Genomic DNA, 19,249 nt, shown 5'->3' with positions numbered 1-19,249 from the left:
GGAAACAGTATGAAGTCACTATGGAAATAGTATGGAAATATTTCCTCAAAAAATTAAGGTTAGAACTATCATATGATCCAACAGTTTCACTCCTGGGTATTTATCTGATGAAAATGAAGACACTAAGTTGAAAAGATGTATGCATCTGGCATGTTTATTACAGCATTATTTACAATAGCCAAGACATGGCAGCAGCCTGTGTCCAAAAATTGGAGTAGCTAGAGAAACTGTGATTTTATATATATATATGTTACATAGACTATATAGTGGAACACTATTCATCCATAAAAAACACAAAATCTTGCCTTTTTAGACAACATGAATGGACCTTGAGGGTATTATGCTAAGTGAAATAAGTCAGAGAAAAACAAATGTCTGTATATGTGTCATATGATTTTACTTACATGTGGAATTATATCTAAATATATCAACACGTATAAACAACAAAAACAACAAAGAACCAAGTTTATAGATTCAGAGGTTAGATTGGTGGTTGCCAGAGGTGGAGTGTTGGGGAGGTGGGCAAAATGTGTGAAAGGGTAAAAAGCAAAACATCATTTGGGTCTGGTTTTGTTTGACCGCGCCAGCTCATAAGTAATTTTTAGACTGAGTCAGCAGACATTAAAGGATGAGTGAGAAAATGGAATATGTTAAGCAACTTAGAATGGGGGAAAATAATAGAAAAAGAGATCGCTGAACTTTTGACATTTCACATGTAAATCACATTATAAATAATATGCACCAGTTACTTGAGTCAGGACCTTAGACCTTTCTGTAATGGATTTGAAGCACAAAATACAGTATTTATAGCCAGCGTGGAGTCTTCACTTTCGAGGATGGTTATACCCTTGGGGCTAGAAAGCAAGCTGAGCTCCACTTGTGAAGAGTTCTGCCATGCCCCGGCAGTTGACTGCTCTTTCTTTCCTCTTCTCCACTGTCTTGCAGACCAGACGACGTGCTCCTGCATCGCACGCATGACGAGATAGTCCTCCTGCATTGCTTCCTTTGGCCCCTGGTGACGTTCGTGGTGGGTGTTCTCATTGTGGTCCTGACCATCTGTGCCAAGAGCCTAGCAGTCAAGGCAGAAGCCATGAAGAAGCGCAAGTTCTCTTAAGGGGAGTCGGCTCGTGGGAAGTGAAGCCCAGCAGCTGCTCTCGTCTGCACACATCTACCTGCAGAGCCTGCTTCCCGGCCCAGGAGATGGAAGGGGCTGTGAGAGGTCTCCGAGAGGCTCCCCCTCAATGACAGCAGAAGCACCACAACTGGAAGACCTGGACCTCGCCGATTGTTTTCCACATGTCGTAGCAATAGCTGCAGGGTCAAGCTCTGAGCTGTACGGAGTATCTGTTTCAGAAATCCTATAGAGGTTAATTTTCTTCGGGGAAGTAACAGTATATAATTGTACAGTGTAGAATACAAACTATTATGATTTATGCTACCTAAAAATATTAAAATAGAGTGGTCTGTGTTCTTTTCTATTTCCTTTTTTATGCTTTGAACACCAGGGTTTTAAAAAAGGGTCTTATGGGTTTCATTTGATTTTGCTAGGTGAAACTTTTACTTGGACACAGGGATTCCTGCACAAATCTTGACCTCACAATGTAACCCCCAGTCTCTAGTATGAAAGAGTACCTTTAGACTCCTATTTGAAAAGGAAAAACTGCATTATTAGTCTCCAGTCACTTCTGTGACTCTCCAACAAGGAACCCTCAAAGAGGAAAACATTCTCCCTACACTCCATTGTTTCTCACCAGATTAGTTCTTAAGTTAGGGAGGTGATTCTGAACAAGGCCTGTCCTAGCTCTAAGAGCACTGTGCCTCGTTATTCATCTGTTCAGGTTATTTTTGATGGATTTTTGTCTCTCTGCAGTAGAATGTACGTGATGTGAAGGACACATTTCAGCTTAGTTAAATGCTGTTTTCATTTTTCTTTTAGGTCAGGAAAAAAATGATCAAAATCAGTTAATTTTATTTTCTTTGTCCTTGCCTTGATGTTTTCAGTTTTCAAATGAGAATATTGCTGCAGTTGTTAGTGTTTGCCTAGACAAGCCTGGAGATGCAAGCCAGCTCACATCACTCTGCTGCTGAGCTCTCTGTGCCTTTATCAAAAGTTCATGGAGGAGACGATACTTCTTTGCATCTGTTCATAAACTCAGATTCCAAATATCAATCACATCTAAGTGACTATCTAAGCTCCTCTATTTATTTACTGTGTAGAATCAAACCTTTGCTTACAAGAGATGTACAAATTTGGGGTTGAGGAAAAACTGACAACATACACTCTCTTTGCTTTCTTCTTATATTCTTCAGATGCGTTTCTGTTAGAATAAAGCCAAATTGGAATGTAAGGACAAGCTTCCCTCAATTATTTTGCTCAGCATTCTAAGAAAGATAATACTAGTGGCTTGATGATTTCCTAACTTTGGGTCCACATAGCAATGTTTTCTTAAATTTAAAACTCAACTAACTGAAAGAGCCATTGTCATCTGTGGAAGACTAGGGTGTTGGATGAATAAGATATTTTTCTTCCAATTCAAGTGTTGCAGAGTTCACTGTGAAAAAGGCCTTGAACACACTATTTATGACATCCTTTGAGGCAGCTACAGTGCCTTGACTTCAATCCCAGTTTTCTGTTGCAGCATCCCTGTTGTCTCAGCAACAAAGTGAACCATTCTGAAGCACAGAATAACCTGAAACTGGGGCTCAGAGAAAGTCAACGTCCTGGCATTACGTTGTGGGAGATGTATTGTGTAGGTGAAGTCTCTTTATCCATTTTATCTAAATCCAATAATCTGTAATTCATTGATTACAGGGAATTGATAAAAACAGTGCGTGAACATACGTGTTGGTAAGGGAAGTTGATATATATTGATGTGAGTTTTTATTTACCAGTTTTTTACTCATCCATTTATATTAAATAAATGCTTCTATTTAGGCTCAAAGAGTATACCTGGTTATATTCTGTAGGTTGATTTTTGGAAAAAAGGAGAAGCATGCTGAATTACTGAGTTCACATATAGTTTTAAAGTCTTCCTTGCTTGTAGCCAGTTAAATTTGAGGTACTTTATTTATACTTATCATTAAAGATGAAATTCAGTGGAACAACATTTTTAAGATCACAGAAGACAAAGAAGCTTAACTTCTAAATACTTCAACTCTCTTTTTTGTAAATATAAATTAGTAAATGGTATAAGCTGCTGGAACAGAAATCCCCAAATATGATGACTCATGTAAGACAGAGGTTTCTTTCTTTCTCATATGGCAATCCAGAGGCAATTAAGAAGTCATCCAGGTCAGGGAGGGCAGGTCTGTTTCTTAAGGTAATCAAGGAACCCAAGTTTGTCTACTTTGTCCTCTCATTACTAAAGGTGTTATTCATCTAATGGTCAAAGCTGGCTCAAAGATACACACCCATTCTGCAGACCAGGAAAAGAGAGCAATTTGGGAGCTAGCTATTGGGTTGACCAAAAGTTCATTCTGGTTTGTTCATAAGGTGTTAACCTTTTGGAGAAATCTGTACAAGCTTTTTCGGCTAACCCAAAGCTTCCTTTTAAGGAAGTTCCAGCCATCACTCTGCTCATAGTCCATCCGTGAATACCGATTACATAAATATACCTAGCTTCAAGGAAGACTGGGACACGTTGTCTCCAGATAGATGGACATATGTCCTATTAAAGCTCCAGGTAAAAAGGAAAAGGGGACAATGATACTAGAATTAAAGACAGGAATGATGCGCGGCTGTCAGTGGCCCATGCTACAGTGGAAATCTGGGCAGGGATGACAAAGATCTGTTGCCCTGGCAGGATGTACAGTCCTTGGTTAGACCTTGAATCTTCTCTCTGGGAGAAACTTCCTTGTCCACTGTCCTCTCTGGCCTCCACTTTGACTTCTAGGAGATTCTTGCTCATCAGACTCCATAGCCACATCTGAAGCTTTTGGGAGTCATCACAGCTATTGCAGGCCCCCACCTGCTGGTGCAGATTTGTAGAGTAGACCTAGATTTCTTTAGAGACTGAACAGATGTAGATTTTTCAAGTTTATAGGGTTGATGTTTAATTGACTGCAGTAAGGAGTCTGACTCTATTTTTGATGTTGGGATGCTAACAGCTTTCCCTTTCTGCTCCCCTTTTCCTTTCCCCTTCTGCTCCATATCTGGGCAAGCTGATTAGTGAGCCTGGGTACCCCCTCCTTTGGACTGGGTGGGAAGTTCAAGTCATACAATCCCTGGCCTGCTCGCAGGAACCCTCTCCCTGCCCCACACCCTAAGAATAATAAAGCCAACCCAGTCAAGTCATTTTTGGATCTGCTTGGGAACTGCTCCACTCTCCTAGAAAGTCTCATTCATTATGTGAATAATAAACCTTTTCATACCCTCTTGATGTGTCTATGGTTATTAGTCTCAACATCCAAACCAAATTTTGGGTAATGGGTTTTCATGTGGCCTCTGAAGGGGTGCTTACAACATTGGTGATGAAATTTCATCAAAGCATGGTTTTGGTTTTTTTGCTTTTAGCTGTGTTAGTTCACACAAAAATATTCATAGCCAAAGAGCTACCTCTTGTTATACTTCTTAAGGCAGCGGCATCTTATTTCCCAGTCTCTGTGCTTGGCCCATGTCTCCATCCCTCAACTGAGTCGCAGCCACTTTGAAGCCTTCTGGAAAACCGGGTTTAAGTGAGAATACAGCACCCTTTAGCTGGTCTTTTCTGCTCAGCTGACTTCCCTTGTCTGGCCAGTAATATTGGGATGCTCAGTGGAGACTTTTAGAGAGACTGCATAATAATTTGCTTTTTGGTGCATAGAAATGGTTGGGCTGCAGGATATAGTCTTAGTTCCTAAAACAAGGCTGAATTACCTACTTGTAAATCATTTTTCTTGTTTCACTATTTTTCATAGTTCCTTGCCAAAAAACAGCAATAAAGCAGCCAATGCACATCATCACTCTGCTTTTTTTTTTTTTTTAAATTAACTGTTGTTGTTTTAAATATTTATCGATTGATTTATTTTTGGCTGTACTGGATCTTTGTTGCTGCATGCAGGGTTTCTCTAGTTGCGGAGAGCAGGGGCTACCCCAGTGGTAATGCGAGGGCTTTAGTAGTTGTGGCTTGAGGGCTCCAGAGCATAGGCTCAGTAGTTATGGTGCCCAGGCTTACTTGCCCTGCGGCATGTGGGATCTTCCCTGACCAGGGATCAAACCCTTGGCCCCTGCATTGCAAGGTGGATTCTCAATCTCTGGACCCCAGGGAAGTTCCACTCTGCTTTTTTCTAACTACTTGCCACAAAGCTATAGGTTTGCCTTTTAAGTCATCACAAGCACCAGTTTTATCTAATGGTTAGCCAAAGCACAACAAGGGTCTCTAATTTTCCATCCTGTAATATCTATTTCCTTGCTGCCTGGCAACAGTACATAGCCACAAATTTTGTTATGACAGGGATATAATTTACGTTGCCTTTCTCTCTTTTTTAATGGAGTATAGTTGCTTTACATTGTTGTGTTAGTTTCTGCTGTACAACAAAGTGAATCAGCTATAGTATACATATACCCCTTCCCTCTTGAGCCTCCTTTCCATCCCACCCCTCTAGGTCATCACAGAGCATTGAGCTGAGCTCCCTGTGCTACATAGCAGCTTCCCACTACCTATTTTTCACATGATAGTCTATATATGTCAAGCCTAATCTCCCAATTCATTTCACCCTCTCCTTCCCTCACTGTGTCTACACATCTGTTCTCTCCTAGAGTCTGTCATACAGAGCGAAGTAAGTCAGAAAGAGAAAAAACAAGTATCGTATATTAATGCGTGTATGTGGAATCTAGGAAAATTGTACAGTTAAACCTAGTTCCAAGACAGGAATAGAGACGCAGACATACATTGCCTTTTTCTGAGTGGTCTCATCTGATGATCTCAGCTGGTGATTCCCACATCTATTCTCTCCTGCCCTTTCCTGTTTTGAGCTCTGAATGTATTTGCAATAGTTCCAATGCATTCTTTATTAAGCATAGTGATGGGTAGACAATGCAATGATGACAAATAATGCTGGTGGCTCAGATGGTAAAGAATCTGCCTGCAATGCAGGAGACCTGGGTTCGATCCCTGGGTCGGAAGATCCCCTGGAGAAGGAAATGGCAACACACTCCAGTATTCTTACCTGGAGAATCCCATGGACAGAGGAGCCTGCTGGGTTACAGTAAATGGGGTCGCAAAGAATCCAACACAACTGAGCAACTAACACTTTCAATGTGACAAAATATTACCAAACCATATGGATAAGGAACCATTTCCTGGCTCAGATAATTTGTCCAGAAAATTTACTGAAATAAACCAATCCATTGTAACAACATTTTCCTAACATCTCAGTGTTCCTAGCACATGCTCTACAGTTCAGATGTACCGGTCCTGTCCCACAGCTTAGACCTCGCTTTTCACCATGTTTGTAAATCTGTTTCTTACTCATCAGATCTGTGCTTAAATACTGATTTTTCCTAGAAGCGTTCCCTAAATCCTATTTAAGTAGATTTCTCCTGTCATCATCTTCCTCTCCATCCTTCTTTCTTCTTTTGTGGTACCTATTACTGCTTATACTTATCTGTTTACTTATCTATTCTTTCTCTCTTCCGTTAGATGATAAGATCCATAAGAACAGTGTTGGTGGAATAATTTTCCCCACGACTGGCATAGTGCCTGACACATTAAGATGCTAAATAAATGAATAAGTGCTCCCCAGATCCATTACGTCCTTTGTACACATTGTTTCCATGTCCTTTCCAACAAGAAACGTATTGATCTTTCTATCCATAACAACAATGATAATAATGCCCAATTAACTCTTATTAAGTGGTTTCCATGTGCGTCTAAATGCCTTGTCTAACATCTTTCTAAGTTCTTCATCAAAGCTGCACAGACGTTTAGCATAGTACCCAGGGCATAATTAACCCTGGAAAAATTAAAATTAATGAATAAACAAATAAATGTTGCAATTTTAGCCTTTAAATGAAAAGTTATAAAACAGATACACTAATGTTTTTGTATATAAATATTATATGCGACCCGTTAAACAAATGAAAAGAAGAATAATCACTCCATTCATTATCAAATTATCCTAAAACTGAAGAAGCTTATTACAACAAGTATTTATTATCTCATATCATTCCTGAAAGTTAGGAATCAGGAAGTAGCTTAACTGTAATTCTAAATTATTCCTGGTGAAATCTCACCACTTAGAAAGATAAGTGCATGGGTTAGGGTTATAGTGGAATAAATTCAGAAGCAGGGGTCCAGAAGAATGATAGTGGGGAGCTTCTGATAACACAATTGTTCATTAGACGGGCACCTTAGAACAAAAAATGAGCAAAGTTCAATCATCTGTGTTTTTTGATTAACATGAAGAAGGTTCCAAAGAAGTCACTGGAATAGATTTTTAAATTTTATTATTATTAAAAAAATTTTGGCCTCACTCTGCAGCATGTAGGACCTTATTTCCCAGACCAGGGATCAAACAAGCACCCTCTGCATTGGAAGGTGGAGTTTTAACCACTGGACCACCAGAGAGGGGCTTCCCTGGTGGCTCAGTGGTAAAGAATCCACCTGCAATGCAGGAGACGCAGGTTCAATCCCTCCGTTTGGAAGATTCCCTGGAGGGGGAGATGGCAACCCACTCCAGTATTCTTGCCTGGAGAATCCCTTGGACAGAGGAGCCTAGTGGGCTACAGTCCATGGGATCAGAAAGAGTTGGACATGACTGAAGTGACTTGGCACACACCGCCACCAAGTCCCAGGAATAAACTTTTTGATAGTGCTCAGTTCAGTTCAGTTCAGTCAATCAGTAGTGTCTGACTCTTTGCGACCCCATGAACTGCAGCACGCCAGGCCTCCCTTTTCATCACCAACTCCCAGAGTTCACTCAAACTCCATTGTCCTGACTCCATTGTCCATTAAATCGGGGATGCCATCTAACCATCTAATCCTCTGTCGTCCCCTTCTCCTCCTGCCTTCAATCTTTCCCAACATCAGGGTCTTTTCAAATGAGTCAGCTCTTCACATCAGGTGGCCAAAATATTGGAGTTTCAGCTTCAACATCACTCCTTCCAATGAACACCCAGGACTGATTTCCTTTAGGATGAACTGGTTGGATTTCCTTGCAGTCCAAGGGACTCTCAAGAGTCTCCTCCAACACCACAGTTCAAAAGCATCAATTCTTTGGCACTCAGCTTTCTTTATAGTCCAACTCTCACATCCATACATGACCACTGGAAAAATAATAGCTTTGACTAGACAGACCTTTGTTGGCAAAGTAATGTCTCTGCTTTTCAATATGCTATCTAGGTTGGTCATAACTTTCCTTCCAAGGAGTATGCGTCTTTTAATTTCATGGCTGCAATCACCATCTGCAGTGATTTTGGAACCCCCCCCCCCAAAATAAAGTCAGCCACTGTTTCCCCATCTATTAGCCATGAAGTGATGGGGCCAGATGCCATGATCTTCATTTTCTGAATGTTGAGCTTTAAGCCAAATTTTTCACTCTCCTCTTTCACTTTCATCAAGAGGCTCTTTAGTTCTTCTTCACTTTCTGCCACAAGGGTGGTGTCATCTGCATATCTGAGGTTACTGATATTTCTCCCGGCAATCTTGATTCCAGCTTGTGCTTCATCCAGCCCAGCGTTTCTCATGATGTACTCTGCATATAAGCTAAATAAGCAGGGTAACAATATATAGCCTTGACGGACTCCTTTTCCTATTTGGAACCAGTCTGTTGTTCCATATCCAGTTCTAACTGTTGCTTCTTGACCTACATACAGGTTTCTCAAGAGGTAATAAAAATGCTCTGAGTGTGTTAGTCACTCAGTCATGTTTCTTCGTGACCCTATGGACTGTAGCCCGCCAGGCTCCTCTGTCATGGAATTCTCTAGGCAAGAATACTGGAGGGGGTAGCCATTCCCTTCTCCAGGGGATCTTCCCAACCCAGGGATCGAACCCAGGTCTCCTGCACTGCAGGCAGATTCTTTACCATCTGAGCTACTAGGGAAGCCCCAAAATGCTCTGAAGGGGGAACTAGTACCAATTTAGCCCTCTACTCTTAAATTCACAGGTTGAAATTTCTTTAACTATTGAATGACAGTTTTGCCAAGAAATTTTTGATAATGGACTCTGGGAGAAGAAAGTTTTTCTCAACACTATTAGGGTCCTTGGTTGGGTCTGAAAATTAAACTGACAAGACAGATTAACACATTTTATCAAATTTTTACATGTACCTGAGAGCCTTCACAAAGGAATGAAGGCCTGAGAGATGACTAGTGTAGGAAGCTTTTATAGCTTTTAGACAAAGAAACAATTCATTTGTGAAGAATTGACAAGACAAGGGGATTTGGCTTAAATGTAGTAAATGATGAATGATAACTAGGAAGATAAGGGTTAGCTTAACAAAGTTTGTTGGTGCAGATTTCTTTTCCCCAAATGTTTTCCTTCTTCCTGGTACAGGGAGGGTACCTTTTATAAGGGAAATTTATATCTTGCTTTTAGGGGAGAAGGACAAGTGAAGAGGAGGTCAGAGTGACCTTCTTGCTTCTGCTGTTTTCTCAGACTCTTTCATCTCAAGACACTTAATATGCCAAGGTGCCATAGCACATCCTGAACACCAGCTGGATGCTACAATACCAGGCTGAAATTCAGTGGGTGAGAATATAGACCTGCTTAGGACTTCGGAGTCATAAATAAAATAGCCTTTCCTTACTTCCCTGTGATACTCAACCCAAGTGCTATTTTATCATGGGTTTACATATTTTAGACTTAGAAATCTGTGTTATGAGTATAAATCTGCTTTCTTTAGTAGTTCCTTAGTTTAGATTGAAATAGTTAATCGTACTCACCCTTTCCTGGAAAACTCAGCAATATGTCTTGACACTTATGCTTCAGTGATTTAATGAAGTGCCCTCCTGCTTTTTTTTTTTTTTTTTTCATAAGACCCTACATTTTGGATCTTAACTTTCCTTGCAATTCTATTACTCAATACGTGGATGACCTCTTAACCTCTTATTAGATTCTGAAGATGAGTTGAGCTCTCTCAATTAATTTCATTAATCTTCTTAAGAGTTTTAACTCAAAAAGGGCTTTAAGTTAGAAGGAACGTTATAATTTTGTCAGAACAAAATACATCACCTATGACAAGATCTATCCTAATGTGGATTTACTGAGTTAGCTTCATTTTGGACAGACTAAAAACCATTCAAAAATTTTCCAGGAAAATTATTCAGACTTAATTCAGAGTAAATTAAGAGGGTTTCTGAGGTCTGATAGCTATTGCAGGCAGTTAGTTACCAGCTGTTCTAAAATCACCAGATCTCTTTGTGATTTGATCAAGTTATTGGGAATCAGGTCTCTGCCTTGGAACCTAAATGTGAGCTGGCATTTTGTGATTTTAAAATTAGCTTTTCAGATGCAAACTATTATATATAGGATGGGTAAACAAGGTCCTAGTGTATCATACAGGGAACTATATTCAATATCCTGTGGTAAACCATGATGGAAAAGAATATGAAAAAGAATATGTGGGTAGACACACACACACACATATGTATACAACTCAATTGCTTTGCAGAAATTAACACAGCATTGTAAATCAAGTATACTTCAATAAAATAAATTTTAGAAAAATAAAGTGATTAGCTTTTTGGCATCTTCTTACACTGGGTCAGCTTAATATCTTAAGCCTTTCTACATAACCATGCATAAACAATCTGGACAAACCTTTATGATTTTCACTCAGTTTCATGTTATTTATCAGAGAAAAGTTTTCTATAGTTTTTCTCTTGACCCTATGTTAAAAGTTCTACTTCCTGGTTGTAAGTTAATAGTCACTGCAGCTAAATTGGTAAGAAAGTGAAGTCACTCAGTTGTGTCTGACTCTTTGCGACCCCATGGACTGTAGCCTACCAGGCTTCTGCCTCCATGGGATTTTCTAGGCAAGAGTACTGGAGTGGGTTGCCATTTCCTTCTCCAGGGGATCTTCCTGACCCAGAGATTGAACAATGGTCTCCTGTACTCTAGGCAGATGCTTTTACTGTCAGCCACCAGGAAAGAAATTGGTAAAGGCTACTGCTAACTAAGTCCTCCTTCCTTCTCATGATATACAATCATTGTCACCTACTAAAAAGACTGGAGAAGGCAATGGCACCCCACTCCAGTACTTGTGCCTGGAAAATCCCATGGATGGAGGAGCCTGGTGGGCTGCAGTCCATGGGGTCGCTGGAGTCGGACGTGACTGAGCGACTTCACTTTCACTTTTCACTTTCATGCATTGGAGAAGGAAATGGCAACCCACTCCAGTGTTCTTGCCTGAAGAATCCCGGGGACTGGGGAGCCTGGTGGGCTGCTGTCTATGGGGTTGTACAGAGTCGGACATGACTGAAGCAACTTAGCAGCAGCAGCAGCAAAAAGACACTCTATTTCTTAGCAGGTAGACTTACCTCATGAAATTCTATTATTTTCTCCCTCACTCATTTTCTTCCTTGATAGTAATGCTTGAAATCCTGCTCATTTCCTTCTTTTGTCAGAAGGAATAATTTATGACTACCTAACCGCTGTCCGTCTATGGGGTCGCACAGAGTCGGACACGACTGAGGTGACTTAGCAGCAGCAGCAGCAGCAACCTCTGTCCAAGACCAGTCCATGCCCTGAACAAATAGATTAGAAACTCATCTAGAAAACTAAGAGTTAACCTTGTTTGTTGACAAGTCATACCTTCCAAAAGAAAAGAAAAGAAAAGTATTAAGCTGGATATATAAAAACAGATCTAAACTCACTCCTAAAAATAATGACCCTTTGTGATCAGTCTCAATCAACTCCTTTTGGCCCCATGGACTGCAGCCAGCCAGGCTCCTCTGTCCATGAAATTTTCCAGGCAAGAATCCTGGAGTGGGGTGCCGTTTCCTTTTCCAGGGGATTTTCCCAACCCAGGGATCAAAGCCTCGTCTCCTAGGTCTCCTGCACTGGCGGGTGGATTCTTTACCACTAGCGCCACCTGGGAAGCCCAATGATCCTTTTTCCCAATGACCTTTTATTGGAACCAAAGTCAACGAGAAGGTGGAACTCATTGTACTCACCAGGACTTGTCAATTGAGCAGTAAAAGGAGTGTTAAGTTAATAGCAATGGCAGGAGGTGTAGAATGTTTTGGAAATAACAAAACAAAATGGTGGGAAAAGCAAACAAAAATGGTTAAAAGACTAAGAAATTCTAAAGTGGTCTAATGTTTCTTAAGGAGGTAGAATGGCATATAAAAGGGGTTAATTTGAAGGTTAATAGAAATGCACTACCAGGTTATTATGAGAGACAGACATCTAAGAATCCTGTTTCCATAGTGCAGTAGAAGGCCAAATCTTTGGAGAAGTTTTATTAGCAAAACAAACAAACAAATAAACAACACCCCCCCAAACAAATCTATTACAAAATACCAGGGATTGGCTCCAAAATGGGGAAAAAAGCTCCCTTATTAAGAGCAATTATCAAGATTTATCTCATGACCTTCACCTTCAGTTCAGTTGAGTTGCTCAGTCGTGTCCGACTATTTTCGACCCCATGGACTGCAGCACGTCAGGCCTCCCTGTCCATCACCAATTCTCAGAGCTTACTCAAACTCATGTTCATTGAATCGGCGAAGCCATCCAAGCATCTCATCCTCTGTCGTCCCCTTCTCCCACCTTCAATTTTTCCCAGCATCAAGGTCTTTTCAAATGAGTCAGTTCTTTGCATCAGGTGGCCAAAGGATTGGAGTTTCAGCTCTTGCATCAGTCCTTCCAGTGAATATTCAGGAATGATTTCCTTTACGATGGATTGGTTGGAGAGTCCAAGGGACTCTCAAGAGTCGTCTCCAATACCACAGTTCAAAAGCATCAATTCTTCTGTGCTTAGCTTTCCTTGTAGTCCAACTCTCACATCCATACATGACTGCTGGAAAAACCAGAGCTTTGACTACATGGACCTTTGTTGGCAAAGTAATGTCTCTGCTTTTCAATATGCTGTCTAGGTTGGTCATAACTTTTCTTTCAAGGAGCAAGCATCTTTTAATTTCATGGCTGCAGTCACCATCTGCAATAATTTTGGAGCCCAAAAAAATAAAGTCTGTCACTGTTTCCATTGCTTTCCCATCTATTTGCCATGAAGTGATGGGACCAGATGCCATGATCTTAGTTTTCTGAACGTTGAGTTTTAAGCCAACTTTTTCATTCTCCTTGTTCACTTTCATCAAGAGGCCCTTAAGTTCTTCACTTTCTGCCATAAGTATGGTGTCATCTGCATATCTGAGGTTACTGATATTTCTCCTGACAATCTTGATTCCAGCTTGTGCTTTGTCCAGCCCAGCATTTCTCATGATGTACTCTGCATATAAGTTAAGTAAGCAGGGTGACAATATACAGCCTTGAAGTACTCCTTTCCCGATTTGGAACCAGTCTGTTGTTCCATATCCAGTTCTAACTGTTGCTTCTTGATCTGCATATAGATTTCTCAGGTGGCAGGTCAGGTGGTCTGGTATTCCCATCTTTTGAAGAAGTCAAGTGGGCCTTAGGAAGCATCACTATGAACAAAGCTAGTGGAGGTGATGGAATTACCATTGAGCTATTTCAAATCCTGAAAGATGATGCTGTGAAAGTGCTGCACTCAATATGCCAGCAAATCTGGAAAACTCGGCAATGGCCACAGGACTGGAAAAGGTCAGTTTTCATTCCAATCCCAAAGAAAGGCAATGCCAAAGAATGCTCAAACTACCACACAATTGCACTCATCTCACACGCTAGCAAAGTAATGCTCAAAATTCTCCAAGCCAGGCTTCAACAGTACGTGAACTGTAAACTTCCAGATGTTCAAGCTGGATTTAGAAAAGGCAGAGGAATCAGAGATCAAATTGCCAACATCTGTTGGATCATCAAAAAGGTAAGAGAGCTCCAGAAAAACATCTACTTCTGCTTTATTGACTATGCCAAAGCCTTTGAGTATGTGGATCACAACAAATGGTGGGAAATTCTTCAAGAGATGGGAATTCCAGATCACCTGACCTGCCACCTGAGAAATCTGTATGAAGGTCAAGAAGCAACAGTTAGAACTGGATATGGAGCAACAGACTGGTTGCAAATAGGAAAAGGAGTACTTCAAGGCTGTATATTGTCACCCTGCTTACTTAACTTATATGCAGAGTACATCATGAGAAATGCTGGGCTGGACAAAGCACAAGCTGGAATCAAGATTTCCAGGAGAAATATCAGTAACCTCAGATATGCAGATGACACCATACTTATGGCAGAAAGTGAAGAACTAAAGGGCCTCTTGATGAAAGTGAACAAGGAGAATGAAAAAGTTGGCTTAAAACTCAACGTTCAGAAAACTAAGATCATGGCATCTGGTCCCATCACTTCATGGCAAATAGATGGGAAAGCAATGGAAACAGTGACAGACTTTATTTTTTTGGGCTCCAAAATTATTGCAGATGGTGACTGCAGCCATGAAATTAAAAGATGCTTGCTCCTTGAAAGAAAAGTTATGACCAACCTAGACAGCATATTGAAAAGCAGAGACATTACTTTGCCAATAAAGGTCCATGTAGTCAAAGCTCTGGTTTTTCCAGTAGCCATGTATGGATGTGAGAGTTGGACTATAAGGGAAGCTATTGGAGAAGGAAATGGCAACCCACTCCAGTGTTCTTGCCTGGAGAATCCCAGGGACGGGGGAGCCTGGTGGGCTGCTGTCTATGGGGTTGCACAGAGTCGGACACGACTGAAGTGACTTAGCAGACTTAGCAGAAGCGCCGAAGAATTGATGCTTTTGAACTGTGGTGTTGGAGAAGACTCTTGAGAGTCCCTTGGACTCTCCAACCAATCCATCATAAAGGAAATCATTCCTGAATATTCACTGGAAGGACTGATGCAAGAGCTGAAACTCCAATCCTTTGGCCACTTGATGCGAAGAACTGACTCATTTGAAAAGACCCTGATGCTGGAAAAAATTGAAGGTGGGAGAGGGGGACGACAGAGGATGAGATGGTTGGATGGCTTCACTGATTCAATGAACATGAGTTTGAGTAAGCTCTGAGAATTGGTGATGGACAGGGAGGCCTGGGCTGCTGCAGTCCATGGGGTCAGAAATAGTCAGACATGACTGAGCGATTGAACTGAACTGCACTGAACTGAACTGTGGAAATAAAAGGTGGTATAGAAAGGAGGATACTCAAGGAGGTTTCCATACTGTCCCATACATCACAGACCAAAAAACACCAACAACACTGTAGAATTCTCCTTAGTTCCTATAATTCTCCTTTCTGAGATAGCATACCTTAAATGCTAACTCCATGTTATAAAATTCAAAGTTACTCTGAAATTTAAAGAGGAAACAGATGATGTATAAATGTGTGAATAAACCTTCCAAGCCAAAAAAAAAAAATGTTTAAAGAAAAATATCCTAGAGAGGTTTACTTTGCCCTTTATAATTATTGGATGAAATGATGTAGCTGATGTCTTCATGTCTTCACGAGGTGAGCAGGTTGCAATGTTTTGTGTGGTGCAGGGTGGAAAGATGTACTGATGGGAGGTGATGTGCTGGTAAATGTTTGACACTCAGCCAGGGGTGAGATAGATGCCCTCATTCACAGGATTTACTGACATCTGTGGAATAAATACACCCACCATGGCTGATTGTAAAGCCATCAGTGTGCCACTGCTGAACTCAGAATTTGAGAGAGCTATTCAGTGGCACACTCTTACAGTTTTCCAATCATATAGATCTGGCAGCAGAAATAACCTGAAGAGAAGGGATAATAGTAAAAGGTGGTAAAATAATGAGGAAGCAATGAGCTTTGAGTGTTTCTTGCCTTTGTTTTTAATATGATTTATAAAGTTGCAAACTTATATAATTTTTAATAATGGCTGTGTTTAACAGCTGGTTCAGAACTTTACATTTGGCTTCCGTGGACTCAAGCTAAGCATCTCTATGGGAGATGAGTGTGTCCCTTTATCTATGCTTCCCCAGCCGTGACGTATTTGCAGTTCTTATTGGCCCTGTTGGTTATTTCAGAGCTGAAGGCTCGATCTTCCTCCCACTTTTTCTTATAGGATGGATCTTACAGAGACAGGACAGACTTTGTCTCTAATACAAACATGCGGTACTATTGAATCTCAGTTGCAGGCAAAACTTAATGTCTCCAAGTGGGGCAAAGGTGGCAAGGTGGACTCTCAAATGCACTCTTCTAAAAAGGTGTTATTACCTCCAGCATCTGAGATTCCAGGTGGGAGGGCAAGAAGGAAGCCTGAACTATTACTACTATAGGCAGGTGCTGGGACCATTATGGGATGATCTGTGTAGGGACAGAGCAATGGCATTTTCTCAGAGTGATGTGGACCCAGCTGCTCAAATAAATTAATGTTCCAATTCAAATGACTCATTTTTTAGGAACATTAAGTTCACAGCCAATTTGTCAATAAAAGAAAACTACCACCTCATTTTTCTAACTCAAAGAGTAATGCTTAAATTTTATGAGTTATAAATGCCACTTTTCAAAGGACGACTTGAAACATACAAAGTTGGTGCTTCAGCCTCACTGGCACCCTGTTCAGCTTGGCCGCCATATTTTCCAGGAGGGTCAGGGTACCTCCAACGGTCATCTGAGGCTTACAGAAACGTTTGCTTTTCCTAGGGAAGACTAAGAGAAGACATGGTGTCTACTTCCAAATATTTGAAAAGCCATCATGTAAAAGAGATTAGAATTTGTTTTACAAATTATCATAGTAGTAGAAATAGGGGCTCTGAATATAGAGGCTTGAGCTTCAGTTTTAGTTTCTTCATTTACTGGTTGTATGACCTTGGACAAATTTTATAAACTCTCTAAATCTCAGATCCATTATCTGTAATATAGAGTACATTAGTTTCCCATCACTATTGTAACAAATTTTCATGAATTTCGTGGCTTTGTTGTTGTTCAGTCGCTCTGCTGCTGCTGCTGCTGCTAAGTTGATTCAGTCGTGTCCGACTCTGTGCGACCCCATGGACGGCAGCCCACCAGGCTCCCCCGTCCCTGGGATTCTCCAGGCAAGAACACTGGAGTGGGTTGCCATTTCCTTCTCCAATGCATGAAAGTGAAAGGTGAAAGTGAAGTCACTCAGCCGTGTCCAACTCTTAGCGACCGCATGGACTGCAGCTTACCAGGCTCCTCTGCCCATGGGATTTTCCAGGCAACAGTACTGAAGTGGGGTGCCATTGCCTTCTCTCTCTCTGTCGCTCAGTCATGTCCAACTCTTTGCAACCCCATGGATGGCAGCATGCTAGGCTTCCCTATCCTTCACTCTCTCCCAGAATTTTCTCAAACTCATGCCCATTGAGTTGGTGATGCCAACCAACCATTTTATCCTCTATTGCTCCATTCTCCTGCTCTCAATTTTTCCCAGCATTGGGGTCTTTTCCAATGAGTTGGCTCTTTGCATCAGGTGGCCAAAATACTGGAGCTTCAAATTCAGCATCAATGCTTCCAATGAATATTTAGGGTTGATTTCCTTTAGGATTGACAGGTTTGATCTCCTTGCAGTCCAAGGGACTCTCAAGAGTCTCCTCCAACACCACAGTTTGAAAACATCAATTCTTTGGCACTCAGCCTTCATGGTCTATCTTTCACATCCATACATGACTACTGGAAAACTGACTTAAAACAACCTAAATTTATTATCTTACAGTTCTTGAGGTCAGACTCCACAGAATGGGCTTCATTGTGCTAAAACCAAAATGTCAGCATGGTTGCATTCTTTCTGGAAGCTCTAGGAAATAATCCATTTCTTTTCTCAGCTTCTGGAGCTCACCTGCATTCCTTGGCTCATGGCCCTTTTCTTTCATCTTCAAAATCAGAAATATTAGGCCAACTTCTCACACTGCTGTCTCTGGTTCTCTTTCTCTTGCCTCCATCTTCAATTTATAAGAACTCTTGTAGTTGGGCCAACCCAAAGAATCCAAGACAGTCTCTCCATCTCAAGGTTAGCTGATTAACAGCTTAATTCCATTGGCAACTTTGATTCCCCTTTGCCATGAAAATTAAATTAAGATAATGTGCTCAGTCACATCTGACTCTTTGCAGCCTCAAGGATGGTAGCCCACCAGGCTTCTCTGTCCATGGAATTTTCCAGGCAAGAATACTGGAATGCATTGCCATTTCTTCCTCCCTGGATCTTCCCAACCCAGGGATTGAACTCCCGTCTCTTGCATCTCCTGCACTGCAGGCGGGTTCTTTACCACTAGTGCCACCTGGGAAGCCCCGCCTTTGCCATGTAACCTAACATACTCATATTCACAGGTTTCAGGGATTAGAAAGTGGATATTTCAGTATCCATTATTCTTTCTACTAAATGAGGATAAAAATATGACTGTGGATCTAAGATTGCATGCAGGTGAGAAATCATACACATTTTGAAGCAAATCCAGACTGGAATCAAGTTCAAAACAAATCCAGACTTAGGTGAGGAGGCACTCTATTTGAAAAAAAAAAAATATTGCCAATGGTGAGTGGGGTAGGGGAGAGATGGTTATAATGGGAGAAGTGGACCTTTGCAAGAGGAGTTCCATCCATCAGATTTGCAAGCATCACAAATGCCAGGCAGAAAAGGACTTTTATTTTTACAGAGGAATAAACCTGGCTAGAAAGAACTGGGTATGGGGAAGTGGGCTGAGCTGGTGATGGTGTGACTAGACAGTTGATCTGGAGAAGGCAATGGCACCCCACTCCAGTACTCTTGCCTGGAAAATCCCATGGACGGAGGAGCCTGGTAGGCTGCAGTCCATGGGGTCGCTGGGAGTTGGACACTGAGCGACTTCACTTTCAATTTTTACTTTCATGCATTGGAGAAGGAAATGGCAACCCACTCCAGTGTTCTTGCCTGGAGAATCCCAGGGACAGGGGAGCCTGGTGGGCTGCCGTCTATGGGGTCACATAGAGTCAGACACGACTGAAGTGACTTAGCAGCGGCGGCAGCAGCAGCAGACAGTTGATCGGAGAATGTTCTGTCCTGAGCTCAGCCTGTTCTCAGGGCAGCCATTCTGGAGGGGTTTTTGCTAGCTCAGCAACTTGAGTCAGTTATTTATTTCTCTAAACTCATTTCCTCATTGTGAAGTTGTGCAAATGCAGAGCTTGTCAGTAGGTGTTCTTGAACCCAACTGGTCTCAAAATTCTGTGCTCTTCCAGAGAAAAGACCAATTACTACAAATGAAAACTCAATCTTTGCAAAGTCCTTTTTAA

General features: G+C 41.3%; 1 protein-coding gene across 2 annotated transcripts in view; it reads left to right on the top strand.

Annotated features, from left to right (window-relative positions):
• The window catches only part of KCNMB4 (potassium calcium-activated channel subfamily M regulatory beta subunit 4), an 82,109-nt gene extending 77,734 nt beyond the window's left edge, over positions 1-4,375 (top strand). For both annotated transcript variants that reach the window (XM_086399967.1, XM_086399968.1), the window contains one exon: positions 946-4,375. In XM_086399967.1, coding sequence (XP_086256093.1) covers positions 946-986 — 41 coding nt within the window. In that variant the 3' untranslated portion in view covers positions 987-4,375. The remainder of the gene's footprint in view (positions 1-945) is intronic.
• Positions 4,376-19,249: the final 14,874 nt, after the last annotated feature.

Source organism: Bos grunniens, chromosome 5, assembly GCF_055505025.1.
Source record: "Bos grunniens cultivar Pamir isolate PY7600 chromosome 5, Bosgru_T2T1.0, whole genome shotgun sequence".
Taxonomy (NCBI): Eukaryota; Metazoa; Chordata; class Mammalia; order Artiodactyla; family Bovidae; genus Bos; species Bos grunniens.
This window is presented reverse-complemented; position numbering and strand designations above follow the sequence as displayed.